Source organism: Nanorana parkeri, unplaced genomic scaffold (assembly GCF_000935625.1).
Source record: "Nanorana parkeri isolate BGI_ZX_2015 unplaced genomic scaffold, ASM93562v1 scaffold829, whole genome shotgun sequence".
NCBI classification, from domain to species: Eukaryota; Metazoa; Chordata; class Amphibia; order Anura; family Dicroglossidae; genus Nanorana; species Nanorana parkeri.
This window is the reverse complement of record NW_017307097.1, coordinates 12,772-28,996: the sequence shown is the minus strand read 5'-3', so window position 1 is coordinate 28,996 and position 16,225 is coordinate 12,772. Positions and strand designations below refer to the sequence as shown.

The window sequence follows — 16,225 nt, the reverse complement described above, 5'->3', positions numbered from 1 at the left end:
GTCGGGTGCGCCTACGCATGAAAACGACGAACGCGCTACACATGTTGGGTATCGCCGCGAATGCCGGAGTGAGAGCAATAATTCTAGGGCCAGTATTTTGTTGTATCTCTAAATTGATGACCTGTGGGGGCTTTTAAAGCGTCTTTTATTGACTTTTTGGGGTACTGCAGTTTTTCGCCGTTTCACGGTCGCACGCAATCTGTAAACTGGGCATGTTGGGTATCGTTTTACTCGTTGTAACCTCATCTTTTATATTTCATTAAAAAAATTGGTAATTTGTTGTGTTTTGGGGCATTTAATTAAATTTGTCACTAAATTTTGGGGTTTAATAAGGAGTTGCGCTAATATTGCGCAACATAAAAATTTTCAACTACCACCATTTTATTCTATAGGGTCTTGGCATTCAGAAAATATATAATGTTGGGGGGTTTTACGTCATTTTCAGGCCTAAAATGTGGAATATAACATGGGTGCAAAAAATGAAAAAGGGCCTCAGTCATGAAGGGGTTAATCAAGAGTCTCCTTTGCAAGAGCATGGTTAGGAATAAAGAGGCGTGAGCTGTCAAAGTTTGTATCTCAATATTTCTACTGCACACAAAAGCATGAGATAAAAAGCAACATACACTGGACAGTTAGGCGACTGGGCTGTAAAACATAATACAAGGTGAGACTTCTTTAAAAGAACTATGGGGAGAGTACACTTATCCCTATAGCTAGAGCTGACATGTGACACTGCAGCCGTCACACATCAGCTCTGTTGATCAAGAACTGAGCAATTACAAACTGCTGATCGCTCAGTTCCCGATCTTCTCCCTGCAGAGAGGGGTGACCGTCAGGCACAGCTCCCTGCAGGGATTCCCCCCTCCGTTCCTCCAGCAATCATTGGAAGGACAGATGGGACAGAGTAGACACAGCTGGCTCTGGCTCTAGAGAGGCAGAGCCAGCTGTCAATCAGGTAGCTATGGGGACCCTGACAATATTGTTGGGATCCTTCCTGGCTGCAGCACACTAGCCTGCTATATGCTATGTTTTTGGTCACAGGAGGACATTAGTAAATATCCAACATCGTCTTAATATAATATGTACAAATTTACCACATACTCCAATTTTGGTGTTGGTTTGGTGAAAAACTCATTGAAAAGTTGATATTCATCTTGACATACATGCACCATGAATGCACAGCCACTCCGTACCTAGAATATAAAGAAGACAGCTCTGTAATTGACACCTATATCATCATTTAATAATTATATGATACTGGGATTTCAACAAAACCATGCACATGTAATAGCCAACTCTGACAGGGTCACGTCACCAGATTAGATGGTTGATGAGCATTAGCTTTAAAGCCAGCAACGGTCACAGAGCAGTCAATCACATGATATGCTTACCAAAGCACAGTGATCCCTATTGTTCTGGCTGGTGAGATGTGTGATTGTGCTGGTGATACTTGGACTAAGCAGGTTATCTCGCTGGTCGAGGTAGCACTGATGTATTTCAGCAAGGAGCAGTTGGTACCTATCACAGATCATTAAAAAGAATGTTCAGAAAAGTAAAGAAAGAAGGAGAGATTGAAACACAGTAACAAAGTGATATCATTATGAAGGTTAAATTAGTTAAACAGCCAAAAAGAAAATGTAAAACACATTTTTAAATATGTGAAACAGATACCATGAAAACATGCATGCTGCTACTGCCAACCTCTTGTAGTAAATAATTAAACATTTAGTTGAAATGTACCTTCTTGCAAATATTGGCAAACAATTCTGAGCCCTATCCCTCTGTAACATAAAATTGTATTACTTGTGGCTCCTGCTAAAACATCCCTTATTTTTCCTCTTCCTTGAACAAGGAGACAATGTTATTCACTCTGCAGTGAAAGTACTGAAATCACATAGTAGCACTCTCACACTGTGGACAGGATAGGCTTACATGGACGTAGTTTTAACCTCCTTGGCAGCAATCCCGAGTGTGGCTCGGGGTTCATTTTCAGCACCATAAGCTGCAACCCCGAGCCACACTCGGGATTACAGCGTAGCGTTACTTACCTTGTCCCTCGAGCCGCGCTGTGTCCTCCGGCCGATGCCGACACCTGTCTTCCGGGTTTCGTCCCTTGCGAGTGTTGCAAGGGGGCGGAACCGCCGGGAATTTTAAAAGTAAAAATAATGGGGAAAAAACCCCGGAAAAAAATAGAACAAAAAAAGGAAAAATTTTTTTTTTAGAAATCAGACCGCCAGGGAGGTTAAAAGGACTTTAAGACAAAAGTAAAGTCTGACTTCAACTAACACTTAATAACAAGCTTTTTTTGTCTTTCTTTTAAGGTTTAGGTCATCTGGTTTCTTCCAACCCCTCCAACTGTCACTTTTTCTGGACAGCTCGGCCTGTCACAAAAAATGGAAAACCAACAGATCGACTGGCAGTATTAACAGTAACAGATTGCATCATACATGTTATTTTTTATTTCACTGTAACCATCTGGAAATGTTTCCAATTTGGAAGTTACGGTACAAACTGAAGCCTCTTCATTTTAAATACAATTAGGGCTCATAAAAAGACCCAAACCCAGAAGGGACAGGTGCTGTGGGCAGCTGCGCGTGCAGCCCGTTCTTTCCTATGGTGGGGGGGACGTGGTGGAAAAAGCACCTGTTGTGGTGAGATTTTGCGTTGGAAAAACTGAAGCCGTCTGTGTCAAAGTGAAGACACCCAGACCGGCACAAATGTTCAGGATTGGGTGTATGTGTGATAGTGTGTAATTGTGCATAGCCGCTTCCTCCCATAGGCAAGGACAGGCTGCTGCGAGCAATTACATGCAGCACCTGTCCCTTCCAGGATTGGGTCTTTTTACGGGTGTGCACACTGTACAGACGCCCATCTGAATGAGCCCTAAAAGAAGAGTCAGAGAGTTGTACTGAGAGGGCTTGCAGATGGAACCATAGGGGAAGTCATGCAGCATTTCAAAGCACAGGCGGCGGCATTGAGAGGCACCACTGCACGTCACAAGCCACACTGAGGACTGGACTTGAAAAATGCTGAAACTGCTCTAATAACCAAGTACGTTACCTTTAATTCTTTAAACTGTGTATGGATGGGTTATTACCATATGCAGTAAATCAGGAGGTTTAATACCGGTACATTACAGGGTGGTGAAGGCAAGGTTTTAGAACCCAATTTACTTCTAAATGCTAGTTACCTGCCTATTATGCTGATCTAGAACTGTCAGTACTTTGAAGCACTGCTGTGGAATACATATGCAGATCAGGAATTCGGATGTTACCCTCACTCCAAAATCTGCAAGCTTAAAGTGACATTAAAAAGTCAAAAACTTTTTTCCCTCCCCCCAATGGTAATTAAAGCACTTACATTAAATGATGTCTCTTAATCCGATCTTCTTCTTTCCTGTCATTTTCAGCCTTCCCTCCAGCGCTGCTGCGGGTCTCCGATCCAGTGCTGACTACTCTGTCCTTGCTGGCACTTCCTGTCCCACGGTGTCTGCATACGGGTGCACGCGTCCATAGACTTACCTTGTGTCTCTCTATGTCTCCCGGCCGAAAATCCGAACCATGCATGCGCACGCCCAAAGATGCTTTGCGGCGCCCGAGCATTTTCAGACGGAGCGCGCAGCGAAGATAGGGGTAAGTTTAAACCGCTTCTAAAGCGGGTTTAAAAAAAAAACTTTTTTGCATACATCTACTGCTTGCTAGATATATGCAAAAAAGCGTGAGGGTTTAGAAACCCTGTGTAAAGTGTTTAAGACAGAGACAGTTTGGCATATAAGTATCCTTAGTAGGTCAGCGATAGCATCTTCTATAGTTCTCTCAGTGCAAGTTTCTTTAAACACTGGTGACTATGTATGTAAATGTTTCCATATCAATACTGAAAGTGAAATATTTCATATTTAAAAATATAATCTTATACAGTGTTGTTCCCACATGGAGCATCTACACTATATTGTCTGTGCAAAAATCAACAGCTGCATTGTCATTTCATGCTACACAGGAGACATCTAAGCTAAAGTACGAACTTTGAGAAGAAATGATTAATACACTTTGATTAAACTAAGACATTAATGAAAACAAGGAGTCACAAAGAGCAGCAAATTCTAACAGCAATGGAGCACATACTGTACAGCTCACACCTCCCTTACAGACAGAGCAAGGTGTTTGTGTATGACTTCTTTCCATTAACCACAATACTCACTCTGGTATTTTCTCAGATCGCTGCTCCATCTGTTCAATCAGCGTCTGCAGAAACAAAAGAGGACATGTAATAAGATTTTTACTACGGCATGACCAACAGCCTAAAGCATGCAAGTGAAATTTGTGCGGATTTCTTTTTTTTTTTATATATCATGCAGCCACATCATGCAGCTCTCAATACAAGGAAGACAGCATTTCATTATCACAGGGATTTTTTTCCCCCTTTATGTTAAAGTTCAATCCACCGATAACTGAAGACAGACAGACACACACAGACAGACACAGACAGACAGACAGACACACAGACAGACAGACAGACAGACACACACACACAGACAGACACACACAGACAGACACACACAGACAGACACACACAGACAGACAGACAGACACACAGACAGACACACAGACAGACACACAGACAGACACACAAACAGACACACACACAGACAGACAGACAGACAGACAGACACACACACACACACACACAGACACAGACAGACACACACACAGACACAGACACACACAGACAGACAGACACAGACACACAAACAGACACCCAGACAGACAGACAGACACACACAGACAGACACACAGACACACAAACAGACAGACACACACAGACACCCAGACACACACACAGACAGACAGACACACACACAGACAGACACACAGACACAGACACACACACACAGACAGACACACAAACAGACACCCAGACAGACAGACACAGACACACACACAGACAGACACACAGACACAGACACACACACACAGACAGACACACAAACAGACACCCAGACAGACAGACAGACACAGACACACACACAGACAGACACACACAGACACACAGACAGACACACACACACAGACAGACACACACACACACACAGACAGACAGACACCCAGACACACAGACAGACACACAGACAGACACCCAGACAGACAGACACCCAGACAGACAGACACACACACAGACAGACACACACACACAGACACACACAGACAGACACACACAGACAGACACACACAGACAGACACACAGACAGACACACACAGACAGACACACACAGACACACAGACACACACAGACAGACACAGACAGACAGACACACACAGACAGACACACAGACAGACACACACAGACAGACACACACAGACACACAGACACACACAGACAGATAACAGATGTTTATTGGCAGATAAACATGTCACAATGCAAATGGCTAGAATGTGTTTCCATATGTACTCCCAGAGATACCAAGTAGTTTTCTACTTATCATCTGATGAGTACACACAGGTAGCACCTATCCCTGCTGTAGGCTGCACATTTCAAGGTCAGGAGATAAGTGCAGGGCAGACCTGCAAGGAAATTTGGCACTCTAGTGTCAGCTAACAAATGCAATCAGTAGCAGAAGCATGTTGATTTAACCAACAGAATAGATAAACCTACTTCTACAGAATCTAGGACCATTGGAGAGACATAAGTGCATTTATTGGACTCGAGCTCCTTCAGATGAGTAGAGTGCTGGGATGAGTACAAAAGTGGATCTATGTTAAGATTCCTTTATACAAATTACTGAGACCAAAAATAGCATCCTATGGTAATCCCCAAACCTCTAACATCCGGACCATTGAATGATAATACTGTAAATTGCAGCTTGCACTATGGAAAAACTACTAAAAAAACAGGCATTACAATAGAATCCGAAGCAGAATCTGGAAGACCTATGAAAAAGACTAGAGTTCCACCTGCTGGTTGAAGTATTAATACTCAATATTTTGTATTTATAACAAAAAAAAGTGAATTGTATTTTTTTTATTCCTAAATATAATGCTTGCAGCATTTTTTCAGATCACACTGGACCAGTATGCAGGCACTGATGTGCCACACGTTCTGGTGCGGGCTATGGCACTGCGTGCGGGGGCGTGGCTGTGGTGCCATTGACTTCAATGTGCCGCCATGCCGCCTCCTGCCCCTAAATGAAGGAAGCCGGCCAGGTGCATTCCAGCAGCTGACCTCTCTGGAATGCACTGTTTATGGTGTGAACAAGAAACTGTACAAATAGGCAGTATACAAATGTAATGGCATAAGCGGTACTCTGGGACTGCAAAAACTGATGGGGTATAAGACTGACCAAGTTTAGAAACCACTGCACTGGTCAATAGAATATATTCTATATCACTGCAAAACACCAACACCTGCTCATGAATCCCACCAGACAGACTATACAAAAAAAGAGAACGAGACTGTCACATAATACTTACCCTGACCTTTGGAGCTGCTGCTCTAAATTTCACATAAAATAAAGTGAAAGCATTGTCAGAATTTGGGGTGTGTGATAAATCTTGCTAAAAAAAGAGAAAGAAAAACAAAAATATTTTAGTTTATTAATGTTGCGGCATAAACCGTGCATGGTTACAAACTAAGAAATACACTAAATAGGTACAATTTTTAAACCTTCCTAAGCTTACAACCATCGTATTAGGACTGCAACTAATGAATCGATTAGTTGGTCGATAATTTTTTTGATCAGATAATAAAAATTTACTTAAATTCTTGATTTTAAATAAACTACACAAACACAGTGTTACAAACGTAAAGTTTACTTCAGAATAAAACTGCATGCACAATTTTTTGCAGTCACACTGCACTGGAATGTACAGCATTGTTGTACCATGCATTCCAGTGCGGGCGATCACACTGTGGGTGGGATGCGCGTTTGTGGTTCCATTGAAATGAATGGCAGTGCAACGCCCCTCCCGCAGCAGAATTTGCCAGGCGGAAACCAAAAATGACTTTTTTCCCCAACTTTTATTTTGTTTTAAATGTAATAATTGTATTGTAAGCACATGGCGCCTGAATAGCTTCAGCCAGGGGATGACAGCTGCCAGTGGCAAGATTTCGCACACGCTGGGAGGAGGGCACAGCAGGTAGTGGGCTGGTAGAGCCTGCTATTGGCCATTTCATATTGCAATAGCCAATAGCAGGCTGGCTATTGCACCCGCCCACTGCTTGCTGTGCCCTGCTCCCAGCGTGGAGGAGAAAGCTAGGGGATCCAACCAACTAATCGATAATGAGAATAGTTGACAACTATTCTCATTATCGAATAATTGTTTGCAGCCCTACATCGTATGTTGATTTAGAAATAGATTTCAGCATTTTCCACTCATATTGGAGTCATTTAGTTAGTAAGCAAAGCAATAAAATGAAATTTTAAAAACTGGTTCTACCATGTGTACTGAGTACCAGAATGTAGCATGGCAATGTACAATTATAAGGGTAAAAGTTTCATATGCAATTAGAGCAACTTTCTTTCTACAGATCTCCTGCCTCATAAGCTTTGAGAACATGGATGCTATTAATGGGTCATTCCCTGCAAAACTAATACTGTAGTGGTGGGTTCAGTTACCCACTAGATTTTTATTTCTTGCAGACCTGTAATGAGATCATCTGGCTCTTCACACAACCACCAACACTATCTCGTGTCCTGATGTAGCAAGGGAAGCCTTATTTCTTTGCAAACCCTCACAAGAAAACCTGTAGTGAGAGAAACACAGATGCTGCCACTGATGATCTCCTTCTGAAAATACTAACTCCCTGGCACTCAATTCTTTTAGCCTCTAACCCAGAACAAGAATGCAGCAAGTGAAGTCGGAGCCCATGACCTACATACTTGATCCTTCTCAGTGTCACAAGTCTGAGTCAGCATGACAGCAGTACAACTATCATTTGAGATGTCACCAATGGCAGCCTCCACATTTCTTTCATTACAGGTTTTTAAAACATACGCATAGTCTATCGGAACTATAATACACTTAATTTTTTTTATACATACATCTTTAGAGAAGAACTCTGGGCAGTTACAAAATTAACCCTTGCAGTGGGGCTACCCTCACACAGCAAGGGTTAATTTTGCAACTGCCCAGAGTTCTTCTCTAAAGATGTATATATTAGACCTTTTTTCAAAGGTCTAAAATTAAAAAAGATACTCACCGGAGCCTCAATCCTGCAGCAGAAACTGCTCACCTCTCTCCCCCTCAACTCTAGCGGTGGAACGTTCCTCAGCGTCCTCGCATCTAATGCACTGCATTAGACGTGATGACGCACGGATACTTAGACCGCCGGATGGAGATAGTGGCTATGGGGACTGGTCTAGCAGCCAGCCAGGATCAGGTGAGTGTATCTTTTTTGTATTTTATACCCTATACCAAAACAAGCACTTAACCCATGCAGTGCAGGGGTAGCCCCACTGTAAGGATTCATATTGTAACTGCCCAGAATGCTTCTTAATCAGATCAACTCAATGTAAATATTCGTATACATGTGTGACAATGTGCTCCAAAGCCTTGTTTCCAGGTACAGTTACCTTTATCTCACGGTTGACTCAAAGCAATCAACACTCTATAGCAATGCCTGGTAGTCAGACTATGTAATGGTTAAACTGGGAGCAGGGACAGCAGTTCTCAGCCAAAGTAATAATCTGATATGGAAATGCTGACATTTATTTTTAGTCAAGTGTGAAATGTAATGATAAGTCCTAAGGTAGGGTAGATAGACAGCAGCTAGAACATAAATACTGTATGGTGGTTTTATGTAGAATGATTGGACATGTACAGATAAACTGGCACATTCAGACCCTCTGAAGACACCATGGAGCCAGCATTATCTTAGGGTATCAGTAAATGGATTAAAAAGTCCACACCAGTTGGTCAATTCTTTCCCTGAAATCAGTCAATCTAAAGCTGGCCACAGACCTTACAACCATCACAAGACTTTTGTCTTGCGATGGTTGTAAGGTAATTTAAAAAACGTACCATCTGCCCATCTTGGACAGGCAGCTCGTACTTGCGATAATCGCAAGCCCACCTCCCACTGAGGGGCGGGCTTCCGATGACCGCACTGCTGAACGGTCAGTGTGCGCTTGTGCACACCTGTCCGTGCGGCATTTATCTTACGAACATGCCACACACCCGCCGACAATCGTACGATTCGACGGGTTTTCGAGCATGTTCCTAAGATAAAAGGCGTGCGACCGTACAGTAGAAACGGTTGCACGCCTTCCACACACCTTGCGATAATCATACGATCACAGGATTTCCCGTGATTATCGCAAGGTGTGTGGGCACCTTAAGGTATCTGGAAAAACCTGATGACATGCATTATCCAATCTACAGGTGAAACTCAAATAATTAGAATATCGTGCAAAGTTCATTTATTTCACTAATGCAACTTAAAAGGTGAAACTAATATATGAGATAGACTCATTACATGCAAAGCAAGATAATTCAAGCCGTGATTTGTCATAATTGTGATGATTATGGCTTACAGCTCATGAAAACCCCAAATCCACAACCTCAAAAAAGTATATTATTACATGCAATCAATAAAACAAGGATTGTACATAGAACAATATCGGACCTCTGAAAAGTACAAGCATGCATATGTACTCAGTACTTGGTTTGGGCCCCTTTTGCAGCACTTACTGCAATTACTTTTGCACGATATTCTAATTATTCGAGTTTCACCTGTAACCATTACCATTCAGGCCTGAGGTACCTTTACATTCACTAACCTGAAATGAAGCTTAAACAAGTCTAAAGATGACCACATTCTGCAACATACCCGTTTGATCAGCAGATTTGTGAGGTTCTGGAGTGTATTCACAGTATAGGTCTTCATAAGATGCATAGCTTTAGACAGACATTGCTTAAACTTTGCTAAGTAAACAGGATAATCTTTATAATTAGGCTGCAGAGTGAAATAAACAGGAAGAAAATATTAAAGGGTGTCAACAGAAAAATGCATGTTATGTTTTTTTGCTAAAAATCATGCTGTATTCCATAACTTCTGCAGCAGTTGCCCATGCCAACCAATCAGCTTCTCTCTTTCATTTTCAAAGCTTGACTGAACAAAAGGAAAAGAAAAGCTGATTGGTTGTCATGCACAGCTGCTCCAGATTCTGTCTGCTCCAATGTTGATAAATTCCCCCCAATCTTGATTATAATATCCCTTATGGTATTTTTTTATAATTGCATTCTTGTGAACTACTGTATATACTTTTAATAATACAAGATTAGTTTACAGTTAGCTAGTGTGCATATTATCATGTGAAAGTATATACGATACATTGATACCTAGGGACCAGGGTTCTTGCAAGACCAGAGTCCTGCAATGCTTAATGAGATTTTTAGTTTCTTCACAGCTGGAGGGCCAAAGTTTGCTTACCCCTGCTATAGATCATCACCCAGCAACATTTCTATATGAAGAAAGTTTTGAGGTGTACATTGAAACCTAGAGAGGTGAGGTAACGTAAAATACTGAATGCTTCACTTGCTATTTATTCGACACTCGTCGAATTCCGGCCGTTTTTTAATGTACCGGCTGAAATTCACACAGTGTATGAGGCTGTCAGCTCACTTTTAGCGGGCATTTCCCGATCAACTTATCAAAGGCTCCTGCTGGAAAATTTTCGCGCAATTAGAGTCGGCAGCCAATGAGTTACATTACAATGTAAACAGCGGGATTCCTCAAATCGACACTCTGTTTGTATTGATGGAGGAATCGGGTCAATTGTTTTCGTTCAGCCCGCGCGTTGAACGAAAAAAAAATGTTATGTTCATATGCTAAAGTCCACCTCAATGTTAGGAACATGTTATGTTCATAGGCTAAAGTGCACCTCAATGCACAGTGCGTGCTGTGGTGCATTGCAGTGAAAATAAATAGTGCAGGAGCAATTTGTGCTGTGTTGGGACCCATTCCAAATGAACAGGCTGCAGAAAAGCAGGACACCACAACATATGATAAAATGTGTTGCTGCGCAAGAGCTACCGCAGTGCAATATGATGTAAACAGGCCCTTAGTATTTGGTGTGTACTTTCCACTCTGTACAGTGTCTGCATTCTAAATGGCTGCCATTGGTTACTGCAATTCTACAATCTCGGTCATCACATTGATATATTATTGTTTTAATTAAAGCCGACATTACACGAATATGGACAATGTCATTCACATTGTTATTAATAAATCTAAAAAGACAGCTACTTAAAAGGAGAACTATGAGGGGAGTGCTTTTCAATCACCTCATAGTTCTGCCGAACTGTGACAATGAGACTGTCACGGGTCGGCTCAGTAGATTGGGAAGTGAGCGAACACATACCGGCGTTCGCTCACTTCTCGACCCTGTCACGGCTCTCTGCCATGACAGTGGAGTGGCTGGATTCCCCCCTCCCCGCTCCGATCCTCCAGCGCTGACTGGTGGAACGGACGAGGGAGGGGGCGGGTACAGCTGGCTCTGCCTCTAGATAGGCAGAGCCAGCTGTCACTCACGCAGCTGGGCAGATCCAGACATAATTGTAGCTCGCGGTATACTGAGCTTAGGGTGAAAGGAGGACGCTAGTTTGTGTCCTCCCGTTACCCTAAGGAGAACTATGGGGAAAAGCCCTAACCCCATAGTTCTCCTTTAAAAAACAAAATTGAAGATTGAGATTGAAAATAAATACATTGGAAACGTATACACAATATAACAAATATCTGTATAAAATAAGTCAAGGCAACTGGACTTGCTGTATTTTTTACTTTATTTTTTTGCCTTGACTTATTTTTTACAGATATACCATGACCTGGATGAATGACAACCTTCACAGACAATATAACAAATAGTTTGAGAATACCTGACCATCACACCTACACTACATCATCAACAGTATGTGGATACCCTACCAACAATTGAGTTACAGCGTTTCCACTGAAGGATACGGTTACTGCTAACTCAAACAAAGACATTTTAGACAATAGTGTGCCTCCAATTATGTGGTAACAGTTTAGGGAAGTAATTTTCTGTACCAGCATTAATGTACGCCTGTGTATAAACACATAGTTTGAGGAGTCTGGTGTGGAGGAACTCAACCCTACTGAAAACATTTGGGATGAATTAAAATGCTGATTGCCAGCCAGGTCTTCTCGTATAACACCAGTAACTGACCTAAAAAAATGCGGAGATTGAGCAGACATTCCCATAAGCACATTCCAAAATCTTGTGGAAAGCCTTCCCAAAAGAGCAGAGGCTGTCATAGACGTAAAGGAGCAATTCCATATTAATAGCCATGGTTTTACAATGGGATGTCCAACAAGATCATAAAGATGTGACAACCATAAACCTTTGGTCACAGAATGTACTACAGAACTATATATTCAAACATTATATGAAATATTACATAAACATCTGTAGCGTTAGATCCAAATCACTGTTGCTGCTAGTCTAAGGAGATTTGGTGGATATCACAACTGTGCTGCTCACTGTTCTTACTGGAGGCTCTGCCATGAGGAAGCAAAGCCCTGCCTCTACAAAAATGACTGGCACAGTGCAGAACAAGGCATGGGAAGGCAGTAATGGGGGTAGGTCAGCTGCAGGAGGCCACTGGTAAAACTGCTGACTAGTCATTTGCCCTGTGTCAGCCTTTTTTTTGGACACAGCTTCCAGACTTCAGTTTCGCATTACCCGTTTCCTACGAGAAAGAATTAGGTTAAATTACCCAGGAAACCAGAAAAACCAGAATGTCTTTATGTCACTGGACAAAAGGTTGGAACATACATAACCAGAAAGGAGAATCACAAAACATAATAACTTTAACTTACATGTGCGGAAATATAAGATATGCAGTCATCCAGCTTTGATAGCATGGGTATAAATCCTTCACTATTCACAGATAATGTCGGGGAATTTAATTTCTACAGGAAAAAAAAAAGAAACAGTTACACAAGGATTATTCAAAATAGAGTTGTGAGCTGAAAGGTGTAGAACTACAAGTACTCTGGTATCAGCTGCATCTGCGCAGTTTGTGCATGCTGGGTCTTAGTTGGTTGCAGCCAGAATTTGGCCAGTGTATGGGGGCGGTCTGCTCCCTTTCAGCCGGTATTCCTTGATCAGCTAATCGAAGGAGCCGTCTGGAAAATCATTGTGCGCCAATGAGCTGCCCGCTTTAATCGGATATTCTGACAGGTGCCGGCAGCACCTGTCAGAATACGGTACTATGTAAATAGTACCGTAGCAATTCCGCGAACGGCACGCTGTATGTGTTGGAGCAGGGGCGCCCACTATTTTTCATCTGGGAGATCTACTTTTCAAATGACGAGCTCATTGAGATCTACCAACGAAAAAACACCTGCATTCAGGGGCGGGAGGGGGCGTAGGCTGCGCAGGCAGGCCCCTCGCCCACAGTGCGATCGCCTGCATTAGTGCCTGTGTTCCAGTCCAGTGCGATCCGCAAAAATGCTGCGAGCACTATTTTTGCAGATCGCACTGGACCGGAATGCAGGCACTAATGTGCCTGCGTTCCGAGTGCGGGCGATCGCAATGTGGGCGATGCCATTGACTTCAATACAGCTCCACACCCCCTCCCGCACCTGAACGCAGGGAGTCGGCCGGCTTACATTCCAGTGCGCCCTACAGGTCCCGGCGTCCTGTCCTCCCGTGGTGCTCGTGTGGCCGACGTTGCACATGGGGTGTCCTGCACCTTTCCATCTGCAGCGTCTGACACATTCAGCCGGCAGCCGCACGAGCACCACGGGAGCATAGCCGTAGCCAGCTCCTTTTGCGCCTGAGGCAAGAAAAAAAAACAAAGTTTTTTGATATATATTTTTTACTATTTTTTGTTTTATTTTCATTATTTATTTTTATTTATTTTAAATGTTCATAATTTTTTTTTTTTACTCTTGGGGGGGCTTCGGGGAAATATTAGGGGTCTAAAAAGCCCCCTGATATTTCCCTTTTAAAATAGAAAAAGAAATTGAGGACACATAGTCCTCAATCTCTTTTTCTGCAGTCTCTATTCTAAATGAATGGAAAGCACAGAGGCTTCCCATTCATTCAGAAAATATTTACTATCAAGCAGTTTCTGAATGGGGAGGAGCCTCTGTACAGAGTGCTTCTCCCCATTGAGAAACTCATGCATGAACGGGACATGATGTAAATCACATCCTGTTCATTCATTTATAACTCGGGACACATAGTACGCTGTGACAGAACGGACGAGCAGTGAGGGGAGAGAGAGGTGCCGGCTGTCAGATCCTGGCCGAGCGTCTCTCTCTCTCCTCACTGCTCTGCATTAGTTAGTGACAGCGGCTCCGTCCTCCGCCCTCCCCCGCCGCCGGTTCCTTCACTTCTTCTCGGATCCCCGCTGGGGAGAGCAGCGGGGATCCAGAGAAGCGGCGGGAGGAGAGGACATGGCGACCCCTGTGTTGGAGGAATCACGTCAATTTCTTTCATTCAGGCCGTGGGTTGAACGAAAAAAGAAACTGACAGGTGTATGGCCAGCCTTACAAGGGGTCCCCTTCCTCCTGTGGGATTTTAATGTATTTTGTTTTATATTTTGGAGAACACAATAGTAGGGGTTTGAACACCCACATTGTAGGGGGAAGAAGTAAGCCTCTAGGGTTTTTCTGTGCTACAGTCCCCAAGAGATATAAAAAGGCCAGCAAGTGTCCTTTACTATACCAGTCCACAAAACTAACTATAAAACCTAAAATAGACTTTCAGAGAGCCTCTTCTGATAACAGAATACTGTATGTGTATACATACATACATACATACATAAACAAACACCACTTAATAAAAATGTTAACATTTCTTTTAAAAGTTTACAAGTCTATAAAATCATTATTAGAAAGTTTTTTTTAATTATTTAAATAAAATCATTCTTTTTAAAGAAAATTAGAACACAGAGTACATCCATGAAAGTCAGTTCACAGAGCATGTGGGGGCTTTCAAATATGAAAGTCTGACCATGTCTGCAAGCTGGTTGGCAGTCTGTGTATAACTGAGCAGGAATGACTGTCCTATTTCTGCTAGAAGTGAGGGAGGGGTGTATCATTTCTATGTGCCATTCAGTAGTATCATTTAACTTCTCCCAAAACTTCCGTTTATTTTACAGAAAATTGCACAGAAAGTAGGTGCTATAGTTAGGAGATTGCCACATGCTAGTTGCAATTAATAAATATAAAATATCAATATGTGTTACTTAACTGTTTTTTTTTGTTGTTTTTTTTTTTTTTTTTTTTACACAAAACAGGCACTGCAGATCTATTCTGCCCAATTAACTATGCCAACTAAATTTTGAACGGAGCAAACAAAAACATACTTACTGTACTTATATTTTCTAACTCATTAAAATAGGAAAGTTTCTGTTGGATGCTTTCAGCAAGGTTCACAAGCTCAGACTGGAGAAAAAGAAATAAATCACGTCACTGATAGCACCTCACCCAGGTAAGAAAAAAATTTCACTACATTTCTGTTATAGTTAAATGTGCTGGAAGTTCCATCAGTCAAGCAAAACACACCATAAAGAGGTGCTTTGGCGAGGCGGTGCGGCTTTCACATATTCTGCAGAAGGTGTGCATCTAAAGACGTGTATTTAAACCTCTGTTTTTAACCTTAGTGGTGAGACAAGTTTTTTTGCACGCTGGCGAGTGTGCTGGGAAACTTTTTGCTGTTGGAAGTTCCATCAGGGTACGGCAGAAAAACCTCCTGCCACGATCCTGCAGATGATCAGTGATAAGACCGGGTTTCCAGAAAAATGCTGACAATATTTCTCCAAATGCCATCACTGAACTGGGACAGTTTTATGCATAACTGTTATTCCTCTGTTGTGTAATGGTACAACCAGCAATTACCTCAAAAATACCACTGGAAAGCCAGCAAATTATAATAGCTCTCATCTATCAAATCATCAATACTAAGAACTGTCCGTGTTGTCTATCCACAACCATTAAGACGTAAACCCAACCTTTGAAAAGCCCGCTGAAATCTGAATCTGATGAGGGGCTGGTAATTAGCAGAAATATTTATAATATAAAAACATCATTAATAAGAAAGTTTTCAAGGTGGAGCCTCAGGCAACATCCTTTTTCTGAATTCTGGATAGAATGGTAAAGATTCAGAACTTCTGTCAAGTTTAGACTGCTGTCTGGGCTCCTACTAGAAACATTTCTCCTCACTTTCTGGCCTAGAGACATGACCGGAAGCAAGAGG

The 16,225-nt window shown here is 42.3% G+C and overlaps 1 protein-coding gene across 1 annotated transcript in view; it reads right to left on the bottom strand.

Moving 5' to 3' along the window:
- COG3 (component of oligomeric golgi complex 3) overlaps positions 1–16,225 on the bottom strand; it is a 77,394-nt gene that overhangs the window by 49,909 nt on the left and 11,260 nt on the right. The window contains exons 5-11 of the mRNA XM_018565292.1: positions 15,340–15,414; positions 12,835–12,927; positions 9,823–9,948; positions 6,465–6,548; positions 4,198–4,241; positions 1,392–1,518; positions 1,102–1,193 (exon numbers count right to left, since the gene is read on the bottom strand). Of these exons, the coding sequence (XP_018420794.1) occupies positions 1,102–1,193; positions 1,392–1,518; positions 4,198–4,241; positions 6,465–6,548; positions 9,823–9,948; positions 12,835–12,927; positions 15,340–15,414 (641 nt within the window). The remainder of the gene's footprint in view (positions 1–1,101; positions 1,194–1,391; positions 1,519–4,197; positions 4,242–6,464; positions 6,549–9,822; positions 9,949–12,834; positions 12,928–15,339; positions 15,415–16,225) is intronic.